The sequence below is a fragment of the Pteropus medius genome, unplaced genomic scaffold, assembly GCF_902729225.1.
Source record: "Pteropus medius unplaced genomic scaffold, Ma_sr-lr_union100, whole genome shotgun sequence".
NCBI classification, from domain to species: Eukaryota; Metazoa; Chordata; class Mammalia; order Chiroptera; family Pteropodidae; genus Pteropus; species Pteropus medius.
Window position 1 is genome coordinate 5,847,980 of NW_024345600.1, and position 14,746 is coordinate 5,862,725.

A 14,746-nucleotide genomic window follows, 5' to 3' on the forward strand; every position below is an offset into this window, starting at 1 on the left:
AAAAAGAAAACGAGGCTTGAGCTGGGATCTACTTTTAGAATCTCATCTATTTTTTTGTTTACATAGTGCAGTTCAATGAGGTTTTTTTTTTCAATTATAGTCGGCACACAATAATATACCAGTTTCAGTTGTACAGCACAGTGATCAGAGATCCACATAACTCACAAAGCGATCATCCCACTAAATCTAGTACCCCTCTTCCCTCTTACACATTTATTACAACATTTTTAACCATCTTCCCCATGCTACACTCTATAGCTCCATGTCTATTCTGCAACTATCCATTCATACCTCTTAATCCCTTTACCTTTTTTCGCAGTCTTCCCAACCCCTGTCCCATCTAGATACAAAATATTCTTTGTATCTATGAGTTTATTTCCACTTTTGTTGTTGTTGTTTCTTATTTTGTTCTTTAGATTTCACATGTACGTGAAATCATGTGCCATTTGTCTTTCTCTATCTGACCCATTTAATTCAGCGCAGTACCCTCTAGGTCCATCAAGGCAACATCTTTTTCCATCCCCTTCCTTTTAGTCTATGTGTGACTTTTAATCTGAAGTGAATGTCTTGTAGGCAGTATATGTAGGGGTCTCATCTATTTTTTAAAGTTAAGTTTGGAATAATGAAAGTGAGAATTGGAAGAATGTCTTTTTAATAGCCATTCTGCTACTAAAAAGATATGCTTATATATTTAAAAATTTCAGGTCTTTGAATAATGGATTTAGACTTAAATACTGTGCTTCCTGATTTTAGACACATGTTGTACGTGAACCATATGTGGTTCTTGAGTACTTGGATTATGTCTAGTCTACAGTAGGAGGTACTGTAAATGTAAAATACACACCTGATTTTAAAAACTTAGTATGAAGAAAGAAAGTAAAATATCTCATTAATAATTTGCATTCTGATTAGTGTTGCAAAAATATTTCAGATATATTGGGTTAAATAAAATATTTTATTAAATTAATTTCATGTTACCCTTTGATTTTTTAATGTAATTACTAGAAAATTTAATGTTGCAAATGCAGCACAAACAATATTTCTTTGGGATAGAGATGTTCTAAGTAGAACAGTATATTGATACAAAATGACTTTCTCAATTTCAATAAGATTTCAGAAAATAGGGAGAAGTTTTTGGTCCAAAGCACCAACTGAGGCCTTAAGCAATAGGTAAAATATGCCAATGTCTATATGTTTATGGACATTTTAAAGAACTCCCACATCCTCCTCCTCATCATCATCATCACCTCTCCCACGAGTTAGTAACACTTGGAATCTCTTTAATAAAAACAAAGCCCTATCTATGGTCTATGCTATGACCAAGAATGGAAAAAAGAAAGAAAGAAAGAAAGAAAGAAAGAAAGAAAGAAAGAAAGAAAGAAAGAAAGAAAGAAAGAAAGAAAGAAAGAAAGTTATTGTTAGGGAAGGAAGGAAGGAAGGAAGGAAGGGGAAGGAAGGAAGGAAGGAATAGAAGGAAGGAAGGAAGGAAGAAGAAGGAAGGAAGGAAGGAAGGAAAGAAGGAAGGAAGGAGGGAGGGAGGGTGGGGAATAAGGGAGGGAGGGAGGGGAAGAAGAAGTAACCTAAAATCCTTGAGAAAAGCAACATTTTAATTTGAATTTTCATTGTGGCATAAAACCATTAGATAATTTTATAAGAGTAGGCTTTATCAGGAGAATGTAGGAGGGTGCTGAGCTATAGAGGAAGAAAGTAAATGAGAAAAGGCAAATGGAGGGCTAGGTCGAAAGCAATGAAAGCAAGCGTTTTACTTCTTCATTTGCCTAATTTTATGAAAAAGGAAAGAATACATTGGGTTTTGTGGACTAAAAGGCAGTCTAGGCAGGTTTTCTAAGCCATGACAAAGCAAGAAAGACAAACTTCAAAATGTGATATTTAAACCACATGTGTTTATTTTAATTATTATTTTTATTTAATGAACACAAATATTTTTATTTGTGCCAAAATCTGTCAGTGGTACTTTACATATATTAATTCATCTAATCCTCACAACAACACTGTGAAACAGATTGCATTCATTTTGTTTGTTTGATGGGTAGAGAAAATGGGAATTGAAACCTAGGCGGTCTAATTTTAGCATCTGCATGTTTAATCCTACATCACACTACCTCTCAAACTTCTGAGATGGAGTCAATTGAGGAAATATTTCTTGGTGCCCTCGAGATGTGTTGATACAGAATCTTGGGGTAAACCTGAAATCTACCATTTTAAACAAGCTACTTGGGTGATAATATGTACACTAACTGGTGGTTGAGAACCACCACCAATTTCCAGGCTAAATTTAAAGTATGTAACTGTGAAGACCCTGAATCTTTTTAGCTGGGTGACCTCAAGCAAACCACATATGGCAACTCTTCAGAGTCTTTCCCTCTTCATATATACACTGAGGACCACAGATCTCTTAGTAAGGAAGATCAAACTTGTCTCAAACCTGAGAAAACTGATATTTTTTTCCAGGTGGTCTTTTATTATTAATGCTTTTGAGAATCTTCTCAAATCTGCTTGATGAAAAGCAGTACTTTATTTGGTATCACTACTAATTGGCCTTTATCTGACACTGTCAAGGAATAAAACATGTTACCTAGCATATCTGCCAGTGAAAGACATATCACTTATTATTTTTAATCAGTTATCCATGCCTGGTATCTCTGGGAGATGGTTCTGAAAGGTCCTGACGTAGATTTAATTCCATGCAACGGATAAAAACAAAACTTTTTCACAGCCCCTCTTGCGAAATCAACCACCGGCTAGTAGTAGCTATTTCTGTTTATGTTAACATTCCTATCCTTAATTTACCAGCTTTCTCCCTTTGAGTATTCTTAGAGATGGTGTATTCTTTTATTTTCTCAATAACTCTCTCTTTAAAGAGATTAAATACATGTTTGACACTTAGCTAAAGATTAATTTTGCTAAAAATTTCTGCTTATTTTGGAAAGTTAAGTAACTCTGTAAATAATAAAGGGATTGTAAACTGCAAAACTGTATATGAACTTTCTAATCATTATTATTAACATTTAACTCACTTGGGTTTCAATTTTTTTCATCTATAAAATGAAAGGATCTGTGGTTATCTGTGAACTGTTATTATATAAAGTTTACTCAAAGAAATTACATGGTTGAGATTGAGTTGCACAGATAAACTGGAGAAAACTATTTATTAGTGGCAGTTAGTTATTGATGCTTAGAATAAGACTCATTCATATACCTCCAAGGAAGAAATGTACTCCATCTCACATCCTCTTACTCTCCTTATGACTAAAACATATACCTGATTTAATTACACACAGTGGGAAGACTAATAGAAATAACTTCTGTAATCATATCAGACTTTACATTAGCATTTTCTTACAGATGTTGTTTCTACCAGCCTCCTAGAGTATGAGTCCATTAAACAGCTGAGATCAACTCAGTTCTTTTCATAATAAACTGACTTCCTGAGCCCCTCAGATTTTTGTTTAATCTGAAGTATCTACCTAATACTTCTAAGCCAGTCTGCCTTCATGGATTCAATTTAAATTGATATAGTACACTTTAAGAAATAGTACCATAGAATAAAGCTAAGGTAGAGGTAGAGGGACAAAGGAGACTGCGTAGGAAAAGAAATCAACGATTAAAATACATTGGAATGAAATGACATAAGAAAATCTGTGGCAAGGAGTAAGGGTGGACCCTAAGTGTTCTTTCAGAAAAATGTCAAAACTAGAATTTTAAAAGAAAGAGATACTTATGAGAAAGGAAAACTTAATTCCACCAAAAGTGTGCTTAATTAAATCAGGTATCAAGAATTTGGCAGAGGATGGGGTGGGGATGACAGAAATAGAGAACGTCCGATATAGAACATTATGAAATTATGTTATAACATTGTGTAAACAATGATACACATATCCATATGCCAATTTTTGTGCCTAGAGACATTTCTAAAAAAGAGTTAAGATTAAACCAAGAAGTTTCTAATACCTCTCTTCAATCCTCCCTCCCCTATACCTGAAAAATTTGCTGCTTTCTTCAGAGCTTCTTGGAGATTCAGGTTCTGATGAAAAAGTTCCATTTGTTTTTTGGATTTCTCATTCAGCTTCTGAGTAAGCGTTTCTATCATTTCCTTGAGCTCCCTTTGTGACTCCTGGGAAGCTTTTTCTTCCTCCTTCTGGGCTAAAATCTGTCCCTCCAAAATATTTTCCTGGTGAGTGAGGTTTGCTTGCTGTTGCTTTAGAAGATCAGACACCTGGGATACTAAATCACAGCTGAATTAAGACTATTTCCAATCCCCCCCAAAAATCCCTCCACTGGATTTTGAAGAAATCAAATAACTGAATCAAATAATCTATTCTGACAACAAATAAACCACTAGAAAATGACCCAAATTTACTCAGAAATTATTGATTTGAAAGTTTTTTCATATTCCTGCAATATGTATTTTTAATATCAAGGACTGTCACAGATACTTGTGATTTAAAAAATTATCAAGATTTTACTTGTTATTGAGAGGTACACACAAATTAAAAGTAATCCCAAAATAAGTATCAGTGGCATAAATAAAATATAAACAATCTAAAATAGTCAGTAACCAATTAGACTTAATGACTGTTAGTAAGAATGTCATTAATGATTTAGTCTATTTGTATACTCATTCCCATCAACTCTCTACGCTTTCAGACTCCCTAAATTTATTTAAGAACTGTGATACTCACCCTTGTTTTGAGGCACTCTCCTACAGAATTATTTTAAGTCACTGTGTCACAAGAGTCTAAAAACTTTTTTTTTTTTTCCATAGCACATTTTAGGAAGGGTGGAGATGAGATGAAGGTTGTGAAATCAAGCAGGCAACAAATGTTAAGGCTCAAGTGTCTCAGTTTTGGAAGTTTTATGATTCAACACTAAATGCCTTGAAGGCGAGATTTGACCTTGTAAAGTGACAGAGATTTGGAGAAAGACTTCCAATTATTGCCAGTGGTCATGGACACGAATCTCGATCATTGTGAAAGGCCTTAGTGTTTATCAATTGAAAAAATAAATGGTTTGTGACCTTAAACAACAACTGAAAAACAAATAGCACTTTAAAAGCCTTAATGATCTGAATTCCAGGAAGCTGAAATGACCCAGATCTACACACAGGTAGCTTAGATGAACAATGGGCACATCTTTTTTCCTTCTGGGCCACTTTCATCCTTCTCTTCATTTCTTTTCCTCTCGACATCCTCCCTTTCTTAAATAGCCATACTATGAATTTGAAGTATGTTTTCTTTTAAATATTTTGTTTATTAGACTGTGTTTCTGGTTCTTAACTTTAAAGTGGTATTTAATACCGCTACGAAAACTCAACATAAACAAAATGACATTTCTTTCAATTTTGGGTTTTTCAGGTGAACTTATGGATAAGTTACTCAAATTATTTTCTTTCTCATTATACTAGGGTTTACATAGGTTCTATTCATAAAGTTATGAAAAAAAGTCAAAACGAAAACTTTGCATTCATAATCTTCATTCCATGCCTCAATTAATTTGAGAGAGTATATACCCATCCATCTTCCCACTCATTCTAAAAACAGTTTGCCTAAAATGTACCTAAATCAAGGTTGTTTGAAGGTGTTCTGAAACCAATTTACAAACTACTTTTATAAACTCTCGTTTTTTTCCTCTGTCATTTTTCTATGTCAGCACTTACCTTGCATTATCAGCACTATGATAGTCACCAGTAAACCCAGGCAAAGGATTCCTAGAGTCACAGCTACAGGGCACCACCAAGGAGAATAAAGAAAATGAAGACCTAGAGTGACAGAAGATAGAATCAGAAAGACAAAAAAGATGCAAGCAAGTAATCAAACAATTCTTTGGATCCCATCTGTACCTGGTACTGTGCATTGCTTAGTTCCAGTCTTCCCAAGGACTCTGCAAGTAATTCGTTATCCATATTTACAGATGAAAAATAAGGATGATTAAAGAATTTAAATAATTTACTCATTGTCACACAACTGACACAATTTAAGGGCCAAGATTCAATACCAGATGTTTGATTCTAAGTATCTGATTCTAAAGCTTATACTTTGTCTATTACTCACCACAATGACCCTTCAAGAAATTCTCAGTCCAGCTGGTTGAATCAACTTCATCCACAGGGCAGAGAGCCAGATGTTTTTAATGTAGAACAAGTGTGTGCATGTACACACACATACACACACACACACACAGTGTGTTTTATAAGTAACATACCATAAATGAATGTCAGATATCAAGCAAATAAGCTTTAGTCAGTTACTCAACCAGATTTCCTCAAAGAATTACAATATAATTCTCTGCTATTCTATTTTTATTTCACTAAAATTACATCTTGGAACTGGGGTTATTGACCAAAATAAACTAGAAATGAAACCTCAACATTCACTTAACTCAGATTAATGTTACGTTCTATATTTACACCAGATGTAGCCCTGTTGTTACAAAAAAAAAAATCACCATTAATATAGAAGCAAATAAATTATGTAGCTCACAGGTGTATGTATGTCTAATTATGTGCTCCATCACTAAAAGAGCACAGATATTTTGGTTCAGTGGGAAAATATCTTATCTAATGTATTTAGATTCCTTATCTTGTAAGATAAACAAATAAGGAACTGATAATTTTACCCTGTATATGCCAAGAAGAAAACTGAAAGGTCCAGTGACTTGCTAAGTTCATACAAATATTAAAATCCCAACATCAGTCTTTAATCCAATCGTCAGTAGTTATATGACTTGGAACATTACGCTACAAAATATCCAGTGCGAATATGTAATGATCTAAATTAATCAATAGTCAAATTTATTCACAGAGTTTTCATATGTCAAAAGCACTTCTGTTAGGCTCTACAGATGATACAAACAAGATAGAAATTTTGACATGAAGGAATACGGTTCATTCATGGATTCAAAGTTATTAAGCTCTTAGAGTCTGTGCAGCAAGTTGGCAGAAAAGAAGTAGAAGATTAATTGTGTCTTGTGCAAATAATTTCCTAATCTTGTCTGTGTAAATATCTGTGTAAATCTTTCAACCAACATTTCCCTTGATCAGTATCTACTCCATAGGAGTAGATATTATAGGAGATCAAATATGTCCACTACTCCTTAAGTGATGAAACTTATGAAATTTTAGAAGTCACAGGATCCACACCTGTGCAGGGAAAGCACACTCTCATATTCTATAGGCCACAATTTGTCCTGTCTCCTTGGTAGATAGAGACCATTCATCTAATTCCCGCTTCCACTAGTAATTTTCTAATCAGAAAGCAATCAAATCTTGTATAATAGGTGATTGATATAATCAGGTTCTAAGAAAATTAACTTCATAATTGTAGTAAAGGTCAGGCACTCAGTATATACTGTATGATGAATGAATGAATGAATGAATGAGCAAATAACTACTGTTAACTTGTAGATCTACCTATAAATGCCAGTACTGTTTTCATACCAAGTTAAGTTCATCAGCTCAAATGTTAAATTTTTCCATACACACACTTAATTTTGCTACATGGAAACATGACCTGGAATTTCTTTATCCAAATTCCTGAAATTTTTATGACTTCCTCTCTTTATATTTTGTTCCTTTCTTTCAGAATGGATATAAGGTAAAAGCCAAATTATCCAGATTGTTTGTGGAGTTGAGATTATAAATTAATTCATACTTAAGCAGTTTAACTTGCTGTGTATATCAGATTATAGTTTTTCAAAGCAGTGCTACACAATAAAACATAATTTATGCTAAATCACACTGAATATTATTTACTCTGCTTACAATAACTCATAAAACATGTCCAGTTTTTGCAATGTCTCAAGGACACTATTATAAAAATTATTATTGTATATACACTGGGTCACTTCAACATTTTCTGAAGCTTCTGATAGATTGGATTCTGGATAAATGGGAGATTATGATACAATTCTAGCTCTATCATTTACTAGCTGCATAAAATGAGTAATTCAGTTAAACCTCTGCTCCCCAGCTAGTTCTCTGTAAAAGAGAAACAATAATAGTCCTAATCTCAAGGTATGAAGATTCAGAAAAATAGTACATGTAAGTGAATAGCAGAGAACGTAGCCTATAGTAAATGTTCAATGAAAGTTATCATTGTCTACTACATGATCATTCATACCATTATTTCATTCACCATCATCATCATTACCATTATATCCAACTTGCTTTTCTTCTAAGTAAATGTTGTTAATTCTGTAATATTTTCCTATACTCAGTATTTTAACTTCCTACTCTTATATTCAGTTAATCTCCAGTTTTAAACTAATCCAGGATTCTCTCCCTGTACACACTCACCATCCCTAGTACCTTTAGCTTTCTGTCCATTTGGTTTCTGATCAAGTTGATCCTTCATAGTCTTATTCTTGAGGTCATCAAAAGTTGCCTCCAAATTCATTCCAAGAATGAGAAAGTGAAGCAGTCAAGGACTTCTACAAAGTAAAAATGTGTGAGCTTCTGCTGGAGTGTTTAAATAGCTACCGCTATCTAATAGAAGAATGACTCAATCATTGGTAGGAAGAAGAGGCTTTGCTTCATATTTGCTGACGCAAATTCTTGGGCTATGTCTATTGCAGGCGGGGAAAGTGGTGATTCTGATAGCGTTTCAGGATATTTCACTAAGTAATTTATGAAAGGGAAACCTGTACTTTCCATGAGCATTTGAGGAGAGAAATTTGTACCCACTCTTCGGGTAAGAAACCTGAAACTTGAAAGGGTAAGTCACACTAAATTTGTGGAAAAGTGTGTATTTAGACCAGATTCTTTGATTCCAGTGTCCATATTTGTTTGTTTATTTCACTGTAGCAGATTATCTCTATACTGTGTCTTTCACAAGTCTCACATTTCCTTTTTTAATTTTGACTGTTTTAATAGACTTAGGAATTTGAGGAGTCAATCACATATGGCTCGTATTTTCAGCCATGGATGACCTGGGTAATTTTATTTTATGTTTTCTATTAAAAATTATTGGAGCGACATTCATAAAATCAAATTTCAAGTGTACGATTTAACAGTATATCATGTATGCACACATATATATATATGTGTGTGTGTGTGTATATATATATACATATATTATATATTATATATTATACCTGGGTAATCTTAGAACTTAATTGGAGGTACTATATATACAGTGGCAGTGTAGCATAGTAGCAGAGAAAACTTTGAAGCCAGATGGAGCTAGTGTCAAATCTTTCCTTTGCTATCACCTTGATTTATAATCTTGGAGAATTACCTAACGCTCTAAACATATGTCTTTGTCTATAAATTGAAACATTATATTGTCCACTTCATAATGTTAATAATGTTGTTATGGAGATTCAAATTGGGTGAAAACACTAAGTTTTATACTTCAAACATAATAAGAACTCAATAAACAATAGTTATTAATATTATGAGTAGTAATCAGCACAGTTGAATTGCCTGTCAAAGAATTTCATTTTATACATGATTAAGTTGAGTCACAATCATGGAATCCCCATTCAGAGGCCTATATGTATTCATTGATAGAATTCTTATCTATTTTCCCTTCACAACTTCCTAATCATAAAATAAATATCTCCTTACAGTTATATATGCTTTTTAAAAAAAATCCTTCTCTATTAGAGATTTCTTGCAGAGTATTTATGGAAAAAGTGATATGATATCTTTACTTTAAATTATGCCAGGAAAAAAAAAATAAAAGTAAGGAAACACATAAAAGAACATTGGAGAAAAATATAGAGGCAAATAAACTATCTAGGAAACTATTAATAAAAATCATCACTATCGACAGCCTAATTAGCATTTCATTCAAAACATCCTTAGGTTTTTTTATATTCTCTTGCCCTGTACAAAGTATCTGAGACCAAATTGAAAATATTCATTTGTCACTTAAAGTTTTACTCTATGACACAGTTCACATACACACACACAAAAACACTCAACGCGTAGCAAATATATCCTAGTCAAATCAGCTTGTAACAAACCAATGTTATCTACTTTTGTCACTCAAGCCTCTTCCTACTCTCCTTTACTATGAGTGCTAGGAAGCAAGATTGGTTTGAATTCAACGTGGTGACTTTCGCATAAATGAAATCTCATGAAATTATTTTTAATAATGAATTAATAAATACTGAAATGCTATCACAATGAAGAGGACACCATATTCCCCACAGAAACTCAGTTATTTTGTATTTCATTAGTATTCTAGTAGATTAAGATAAGACATATAAATACACTCATTGATGAAATAAACATGACATTTGTGTGTGTGTGTGTGTGTGTGTGTGCACAACACATCCTACTAACCTTTATGGATTATCCTGGGAAGAAGTGTCTTGCAAGGATATATGTGACTATATAGTGAAACATCCAAAGATGTACACAGCATCAGAAAGAATTATATTCTTTAGAGAAGGTCTAAGATTGAGCTAAGTCTCTCAGACTTCTGATATCCACCTCCACACTTTACCTATAAAACCCAAGAAAGCTTCATCATCCATTGTCCTTTGAGTCAACACTCACAGGCAACTCACTAAGCAGCTTAGCACCTCACGATGAACTCTGCAAATCTTGTACTCCCTTCAAATACAATTCATTTTTTTCCTTTAAAAAATCCTCTTATTTCATTAACCAATGTCATCATAATAAATTTTTAAAAATAAAAATTTAAAAGAATTTAGAAATCCTCTTTATTTAACAGGTAGGTTTGACATCATAGATTTCTTTACTCTTTTCATTTTATATACTCTAAAGTGCACTGTATTGATTTTCAATTTCATCGATGTTATTCCATCTCTTTAATTAAATTACAAACCCTTTAAAAGTAAGGATAGATCCCCTTCTATTAAGAAAAGCTCAATTTTTTCCTCCCACGCTGGCACACCATAAAAATTGTGTAATATTCTACAGAGTAAACAGTTAATGCTTGAGATTCCTAACTATAAAGACATTGACAGCATAAGCTGGATTTTTAAAATACAGAGAAATTTAACAACAACAACAAAAAATCTCAATTCTTTTATTTTTAAGAAAGTGGAACCAAATCCCAAAACATTTATGTGGTTTGCTGAATATATCTTTTCAACCTCATGCCAGACAAGAACTCAGCTCATTATTTTCCCAATTATCCCAGTTACTAAAGACACAGGTGACATTGAGATATTATAAACTCAGTATGAACATCTCTCAAAAGGATTCAGTAAGAGACTTTTCAGATCGCCAAAGCAGAGACTATCTACTTCATAGAAGACTTTAAAAGTACAGTCAGTGTGAGGTAGGGAACACTCACAGCAAGATTACCCTTAAATATTTTTGTACTGAGGAGCCACCACATGGAGAATTTGAAAGTTAGATCAGTCACTGTCTTTTGGGTCATCTGGTTCCTCAGCTCAGCCTTTTTTGCCTTTCACTATTCAAGTCTGATAGAAACAAACGGATTCTTCTCTCTTTCTTATTGTGGTAAATCTTAACATAAAATTTTTACCATTTAGCCATTTTTAGGTGTACAGTTCAGTGGCATTAAGTATGTTCACATTGCTGTGCAGCCATCACCATCATTCATCCCCAGGACCTTTTCATCATCTCCAACTGAAGCTATACTCATTAAACAATAATTTCTGTGAGAGTTAATTTTATGTGTCAACTTGTCTGAGCCATGGGGTAGCCCAAATATTTGGTCACACATTCTTCTGAATGTTTCTCTGAGGGTATTTTTGAATGAGATTAATATTTAACATAAAAGCAGATATCTCTTCATAAAACGAATGGGTCTCTTCCAGTCACTTGAAAGACTGAATGAAACAAGAAAAACCTGACCTTTCTCCAGATAAGAAAATAATTCTTCAGCAGATAGCCATTGGACTGGAACCGCATCACTGGCATTCCCGAGTCTTGAGCCTGCTGCCTTGCACTTCACATTTGAACTTGCCAACCTCTGTAATTCCATGAACCAATTCCATATAATCAATCTCTTTCTTTGTATATATACATCCTACTGGTTCTGTTTCTCTGGAGGGCCCTGATTAGTACAACTCCCCATTTCTTCCTCCTCTCAGCCCCTGGAAACCACCTTTTTATTCACTAACTGTATGAATTTGCTACTCTAGATACCTCACATAAGTGAAACCATACAATATTTGTCCTGTTGTATCTGACTTATTTCATTTGGCATAATGTCTTCAAAGTTCATCCAAGTTGCAGTCATGTGTCAGAATTTCCTTCCTTTTTAAGGCTGACTAGTATTTCTTCCCTTGTATGTGTAAACTACATTGCGTTTGTCCATTCATCCATTAATGGACATTTGGATTTCTCCTATAGTTAAAGATCCAGGGGGATAATTTCTATAATCCTTGCATAGCAGATAGCTGGACAGACTTGACAGACTTTAAATGGTTCTCATTATCCCTGCTTTCTGGTTTTATGCTCTTGCATTACCCCCTCCCCTTGAGTGTGGGTGGGATTTGTGGCTTTGAGTGTGGCTAAGGTGACGGAATATATGTGATTATGTATATATAATTACATAAGGTATAGTGCCAAACTTGCTAATGTTTCTCTCCCTCCTCTCTCTCCAGCTGCATTTAAAGGAGCAAGCTTGTGCGACGCCCACGAAGAAATGAATTCTGCCTGAGGGAGCTTGGAAGTGTGTTCCTCCCTAGTCGAGCCTACATATGAGAACACAATCTAGCAGACAACTTGATGAAAGCCTTGTGATACCCTAGCAGAGAACCTAGCTAAGCTGTGCCCATACTTCTAACCCACAGATACTGTGAGGTGATAAATGCTGTTTTACATTGTTGCTCATATAATTTGTGGTAATATGTCACATGGCACATAAAACTAATAATCCTATGATAAACTTTATCCTCTTGTTTTGTTAAACTTCCTTATATCTAACGCTATCACTGGCCTTCAATGCTTCTGAGGTTGCCACTCAATACTCAGGCTACAATCTTTGGTCATACAATAAAGACGCTTCCTAGTAAAGTGGTTTCTTTTGCCACATTATCTATTTTTGAAGCCCTGGCTGTGGCTCAACTCACTGTTCAGCTCTTTATAACTCATATTTGCTGTCTCAGAGTGATAACGGTTCTGGTCTCTATTCCACTGAGGCACAGAGAGGAAGGGACTCCACAGGGGATCACCTGACTTGGACAAGGTCAAAAAGAAAATAAACAAAGAAACGAGACATAAGTAATTCTTTAGTCCCACTTGTTACAGCTATTGTGTAACGAGGCCCTGAAGCACAGGTGAAAAGGCCTGTGTACATGTGCCCTCCACTGGTTCCACTCCAAGTCCTTAACAACTGTGTCTAAGCTAATGATTCACAAGCTTAATGGAACTATGAGATTGTGTAGGGTTGTAATGAGGCCGTTTCCCTTTACCTCTGCTACAAGCCTTTTCATTGTAATACCTTCTTCTGTCTTCCTACCTTTATCCTCTCTCCTCTGATATGGGGCTGAGCTCAGAGTTAAAATTGCCACAAGACATAATCACTTTCATTAGGATAAACAAAAAGTTTTATTTCTCCAGGGAATAAGCCAATGAGAAGGGGAAAAAAGTGGCAGTAGTGATTCTAAGCAAGAAAAGTAGCAAGGAGGTCATTAACAGAATTTTATTTTGTTTGAATCTGTTAAGAAGCTGGGGGAGCAAAAAGTTGATGGCAATCACATGGCAGGAAAGTGCACAGGGAGGAAAAAACAGTCATGTTAATTGGCAAACCTGTTCAAGCAGGTGAAGTCCAGCGTGATTGAAAGAAGAGATGGCCTGGCTAGCAAGGGGAACAATTCAAGATTTGGAATAGCAGGAAAGGTAGAACATGGTCATGGTCACAATACATATGAGAAGCATGGAGGATGTTAGTTATCCATGAAGGTGAAGGTCATTGGTGAAACTGAGTAGAAATCAAGATTATCTTAACACATCAAATGTTTATTATATCAGGACAATTTTACACATTCCACACACTTACTTCATCTCTATAAGTATATGAAGAAACATTGTTTTTATTATCCCATTTTATAGGGAATGAAACTGAACTAAAAGAGAAATGTAATAACTTGTCCAACATAACACATCTAGTAAGTGACAAAGCAAGTATTTCATCCCAGAAAACCTAGCTGGATTCTTAGCCATGATGCTCCTCTGTCTCTCTGACAAGAATAAGAGAAGAGAAAGGTTACCTATGCTACTCATGTACCTGGCACTCTGAATAGAAATATTCTGAACAAATGCCTTCATGTCTCTGATTGTATTTCCTCTATGAAACAACATCTAGGGCAGGTCAAGTGGACGTTCCACTCTTATTTTATGAATAGCAAAATCAAGGACTGAAGAAAGTATGTAATAACTCAGTGGAGGGCTCAAACTAGAGTTCTGCTCTCCTTGTCCTGTAAAATATCTCCCAACCTGCCAAGCTTTCTGCTGAAATTTGTAAAATACTATTCATTCTAATGCTATCTTCCTTACATTTAAAAAAAATAAAGTAGTCCTCATTTTGTTTTGAAACTGACTGGTTTCAAGTCATCACCATTGGCTTTTCTCTATTTGATTTCCTTAGCTAAGAAAAAAAATTAAGTTTATATGCTTCATTCTCATATCACATTGTCATGCTGCATGAGGGCTCTTAGAATCCACCCCACCCAACAGTTCCTCTCAACAATCATTCAATAAAATTAAACTTTCAGAGTTAGAAAAAAATCTGAAAGGTGGTTTTATTCAATTCTTATAAGAAAGATATATCTCTAT

General features: G+C 34.5%; 1 protein-coding gene and 1 long non-coding RNA gene across 3 annotated transcripts in view; one reads left to right on the forward strand and one right to left on the reverse strand.

The window, feature by feature from the left end:
* OLR1 (oxidized low density lipoprotein receptor 1) overlaps window positions 1-8,519 on the reverse strand; it is an 11,539-nt gene extending 3,020 nt beyond the window's left edge. Inside the window, exons 1-3 of one of the 2 annotated variants that reach the window (XM_039874299.1) lie at window positions 8,315-8,519; window positions 5,678-5,779; window positions 4,000-4,245 (exon numbers count right to left, since the gene is read on the reverse strand). In XM_039874299.1, coding sequence (XP_039730233.1) covers window positions 4,000-4,245; window positions 5,678-5,779; window positions 8,315-8,414 — 448 coding nt within the window. In that variant the 5' untranslated portion in view covers window positions 8,415-8,519. The remainder of the gene's footprint in view (window positions 1-3,999; window positions 4,246-5,677; window positions 5,780-8,314) is intronic. The other variant, XM_039874300.1, reaches the window with a different exon arrangement.
* A 3,286-nt stretch (window positions 8,520-11,805) lies between these two features.
* On the forward strand, window positions 11,806-13,036 carry LOC120611723 (uncharacterized). Its single transcript, XR_005655275.1, has 2 exons — window positions 11,806-11,938; window positions 12,574-13,036. It is a non-coding gene; the product is annotated as an uncharacterized LOC120611723 (long non-coding RNA).
* Window positions 13,037-14,746: the final 1,710 nt, after the last annotated feature.